Below are 5000 nucleotides of genomic sequence, written 5' to 3'. Positions count from 1 at the left end.
TTTCTCTCTCAGCCCTAGCTGCCTTTCTCCTCTCCATAACTCTCTCTCTCAGCCCTAGCTGCCTTTCTCCTCTCCATAACTCGCTCTCTCAGCCCTAGCTGCCTTTCTCCTCTCCATAACTCTCTCTCTCTCAGCCCTAGCTGCCTTTCTCCTCTCCATAACTCTCTCTCTCTCTCAGCTCTAGCTGCCTCTGCCAGGAGTTAACTGAGGCATTCCAGGAATCAAACTCCTAATGAACGTTCCAGATGCATTTATTTAATGACATGTTTGATTTGATCATATTATTAACTTTTAGAATCAAGTGTCTCCTACTACGTCAAAAGTAGACAATTCATAGTTCATAATAAAATAATATACAAATAGACAAATCTTCCCTACATTTATTCTGTACAGACAATAACAGTCGATTTCTCTCCGAGCGCCAGGATAGAGGGAAATATAGACAATGTTTCAAATGTTTTAAATACAATTTTAGTTAAAATGTGGAGTTGAATTTAACCATACTGTCCCGGAGTAGATCTGTATTGAATGTTTCGACTGTTCAGTAGGTTTACTGTCCCGGAATAGATCTGTATTGAAAGTTACGACTGTTCAGTAGGTTTACTGTCCCGGAGTAGATCTGTATTGAATGTTTCGACTGTTCAGTAGGTTTACTGTACCGGATTAGATCTGTATTGAATGTTACAACTGTTCAGTAGGTTTACTGTCCCGGAGTAGATCTGTATTGAATGTTATGACTGTTCAGTAGGTTTACTGTCCCGGAGTAGATCTGTATTGAATGTTATGACTGTTCAGTAGGTTTACTGTACCGGAGTAGATCTGTATTGAATGTTACGACTGTTCAGTAGGTTTACTGTCCCGGAGTAGATCTGTATTGAATGTTATGACTGTTCAGTAGGTTTACTGTACCGGAGTAGATCTGTATTGAATGTTATGACTGTTCAGTAGGTTTACTGTCCCGGAGTAGATCTGTATTGAAAGTTACGACTGTTCAGTAGGTTTACTGTCCCGGAGTAGATCTGTATTGAAAGTTACGACTGTTCAGTAGGTTTACTGTCCCGGAGTAGATCTGTATTGAAAGTTACGACTGTTCAGTAGGTTTACTGTCCCGGAGTAGATCTGTATTGAAAGTTACGACTGTTCAGTAGGTTTACTGTCCCGGAGTAGATCTGTATTGAAAGTTACGACTGTTCAGTAGGTTTACTGTCCCGGAGTAGATCTGTATTGAAAGTTACGACTGTTCAGTAGGTTTACTGTCCCGGAGTAGATCTGTATTGAAAGTTACGACTGTTCAGTAGGTTTACTGTCCCGGAGTAGATCTGTATTGAAAGTTACGACTGTTCAGTAGGTTTACTGTCCCGGAGTAGATCTGTATTGAAAGTTACGACTGTTCAGTAGGTTTACTGTCCCGGAGTAGATCTGTATTGAAAGTTACGACTGTTCAGTAGGTTTACGTAGAATATTTATTGAAACAAAGTAGCACATAGATCCAATTTAAAAAATAAACAAACAAAGTAACAGCTATAAGAAATATGTTTTGCAAATCTCAATTAATTGCGAAGAGAATAAATATACAGTTTGGATTGATAACATATAGCAACAATGTTTTATTGAAGATGATCACAGGGCTAGTGGGGTAGGAGCTGAGGGGTATTAACAAGTTTGAGGCAACAAGCGAAGGCTAGATCCGTTTGTGAAGGCTTGGACAGGAGTAACACAATGAACAGGTGTTTTAGAACAAAGGGCAATGCCCTTTACAAAAACAATGCCGCGGAACCAAATTAAATCTGTAACATATCCTTAAAAATGTGAAAACAAATGATAAGTAACCTGAAAATATTGTATGTAACAAAGTGTAGGATTTAAATGCATTTATTGAAATAGAAAAAACCCACAGCGCTATCTGGAAGCTTAAGAGATTTGGATAAAAGAAAATAAATACATACAATTTAATAAGTGATTGGTTGGTTAGACCTACTATATACCATATAGAACATGTGGGATTTCACCATCATAACCACAACATTGCCCATATACTGTATATTTAAACCATGAAAGTAACATGTTATATGTTAAGTGGATATCGGTTTTAATATGGAGAAAGTAGACTATAATATGGTATATTACAGACACTGTAGTTCAAAACAAACAAATCATACAGATGGGGTAAGGCCTCGGGGTCAAAGTGCATATGCTGAATGTGTTTGGGAGGACTAGCTGGGGCACCTGGGAAGATCTAGGCCTTGTGGGATACATTACAGGATGGAACTAACCCCAACCCAAATCACTCCCACTTTCCTAGGCCCTTGTTTGGTTTAGACAGAGGCAACATAAGGGACTAGGGTTAGGGTTTAGGATGGGGCCAATGACTACCTAGGCCCTTGTTTGGTTTAGACAGAGGCAACATAAGGGACTAGGGTTAGGGTTTAGGATGGGGCCAATGACTACCTAGGCCCTTGTTTGGTTTAGACAGAGGCAACATAAGGGACTAGGGTTAGGGTTTAGGATGGGGCCAATGACTACCTATAGAGCCAGATTTAACAATGTTCAATGGAGGTTTGATTTAGGTCTAACCACCCTATAGTGACATAAATATGGAAGTAAACATTCCCCTCTTACCGGCAGCCCGAGATTCAACAGCTAAGACTGTGGGCATTCAGCGTTCTCCATCAACCACAACATTTAACTCATCTAGAGTTATGAAACGTGAGAGAAGCTCCCATTTCACAGTCATGGTGACCCAATGGACTAGTCAAATATAAGCTATAGGACTGTGGTCCCCAATTCCATTCAGCCGTGGGCCGATTTTTCCTTGAGCGGATGGTCGAGGGGGCTGACATAGTTATAAATAATTTGTACACTGCAAATTGACCGCAAGAATCCCAAAAAGATACAGTACTTGGCAAAAACAGAATCATTTCAAACCCTGATTACATTGGAAAATAATCACATTTCTCTCTATTTATGCGTAGGAATACTTGGAAATAGATTTCCTAAATTAAAAATAACTTTGCGCTGATTTCCCAGTGATTTTACAGTCTTAAATTCAACAACGAAAATGATAATTTGTCTTTTGTTTTGCTCAGAAAACTTGGGGGGGAAATAAAATCCCCTGTGGGGAAGCACCTATTGGGGAACCTTGTTATAGGTCATATTGAGAGTTTAAAAAATAATGACTGCTGATCTCCAGGCCTGGGGATTCATAAAAAATTCGCTTTGGATGATCGGGCAAAAATAATCTCAGAAAATAAATATTTCACTGTATTTTTGGTTTCGGAAGGCATAACATTTTTTGGAACTATTACGTGGAAAAGAAAGTATCAGTCTTCTGCAATGGTATAATTGTTTAACTCTATAAATATAATTCATATAGTTTTTTCTTTTTCTTTCTTCCTCTCTTCGCCTCCTTCCTTCCGCCTCTCTGGATACACACACGCATGCACACTTGCACGAACACACACTCTTCTCCTCCTCCTCCTCCTCCTCACTTGCAGACGAACTGGTCCACGGTTTTGGTGCAGCGCTTGCACTTGACATAGCAGCACCAGTGGAACTTGCAGTGGCATCGCTCCACAATCTGGGCTTTGTACTGGTCATATCCCCGGCCACAACACATCAGCTCACAGCCATCCATGCCCTCAGAGGTCTTATTGCACAGCCTGCCTACAGTACCCAGGGAGCCTGTGCTCTGGTTGGACAGACAGTAGTCTGGGCTGGACTCGATGTAGACCAGGTCATGGCTGGTGGGGGGGTTGAACTTGCTGTCCCGCTGCACCAGCTTGCCACGCGAGTTGAGCTTCATGGAGGCTGCACTGTCGTACTTCTCCTTCAGGGTCTCGCCCACCTTGCGGAAGTCTGCCAGCTGCAGCCAGCACGTCTTCAGACTGCAGGAGCCCGACACACCATGGCACTTACAGGAGACATGGGCCAGGTCCGACACCGTCTGAGAGGAGAGAAGGAGAGGTAGAGAGACTGATTATTATCACCAACTAGAGAGACTACACAGGACTAAGAGAAAGCAGAGAACAGATACATTTCATCTAAAAATGTCAAACTGGCAATACTGCACACATGCTTTACTGTATGTGTGAATGTATCATGCATCAGATCTTCACAGACGTCATGTCATTAGGGAGAAGTACATGATGCCCTCTATGACCCACACTGTCAGCAGAACAGAACCCTTTCGCTCATTTCTACCAGTTAGAAGTGATGTGAAAGCTACACGGTCTGGCAAGCTGTTTCCTTTGAGGCTGTGTCGAGGCATTTGGAAGGAACTACAGAAAGAGCTCAGCGAGCCATCATGATTCCATCTCACACAGATCAAAAGACAGGCTTCAGAGGAGAGACAGAGCTGTTACACAGATGATCAAGTGATACTGTCCTACGCCCATCTGATTGACCTGGATTATCTCTCTCTCCCCTCTGTCTTCCATTCCCTCACTACTGTCATTAGGAATCAACTTCAGGACAGCTGACGTAGGTGGAGATGGACTTGTTTTCCTCCTTTCAGTGTGTGTGTGTGTGTGTGTGTCATTAGAATAAGTATGCAGGCCCAGTGCTTCAGTTAGTCAGGGTGTGTGTGACTGAGCGTTATTCCTGCTCACCCTCCGTCCAGCCTCGTTATTGTGTAGGTTCATCATGAGCCGGGCACTTTCGAATGATCCCTTGGCATAGCTCTTCTCCCGCTCCCGCGCGTCAACAAACTCTTTAGAGAATCTGTAGCCATAGTTCAGGTTGTCCCCGCAGCCGCCCCACAGCCAATCACGAGGCAGGTCTTTGGGACGTGCAGCCCGACTGCAGCCGCAGCTCGACAGCTCCCCCTCTCTGCAAGCCCTGCTCACGGCATTGACCACCCCCGCCGCGCTGATGGCATACGTAAACGCTGTTTCTCTGCTTCCTGTGGGCAGAGACGGACAGAAGAACAAAATGAATATATGACAGACCTGGTGATAGATTGAATTTGAAGTGATGAGTCAAAGACTAAAAAGAAGAGATGA

General features: G+C 43.0%; 1 protein-coding gene across 1 annotated transcript in view; it reads right to left on the bottom strand.

Annotated features, from left to right (window-relative positions):
- Positions 1-1445: 1445 nt before the first annotated feature.
- Positions 1446-5000, bottom strand: part of wnt5a (wingless-type MMTV integration site family, member 5a) — a 21961-nt gene continuing 18406 nt past the window's right edge. The window contains exons 4-5 of the mRNA XM_014134623.3: positions 4608-4900; positions 1446-3943 (exon numbers count right to left, since the gene is read on the bottom strand). Of these exons, the coding sequence (XP_013990098.1) occupies positions 3485-3943; positions 4608-4900 (752 nt within the window). The 3' untranslated portion in view covers positions 1446-3484. The remainder of the gene's footprint in view (positions 3944-4607; positions 4901-5000) is intronic.

This window comes from Salmo salar, chromosome 13 (genome assembly GCF_965601325.2).
Source record: "Salmo salar chromosome 13, fSalSal1, whole genome shotgun sequence".
Lineage (NCBI taxonomy): Eukaryota > Metazoa > Chordata > Actinopteri > Salmoniformes > Salmonidae > Salmo > Salmo salar.
This window is presented reverse-complemented; position numbering and strand designations above follow the sequence as displayed.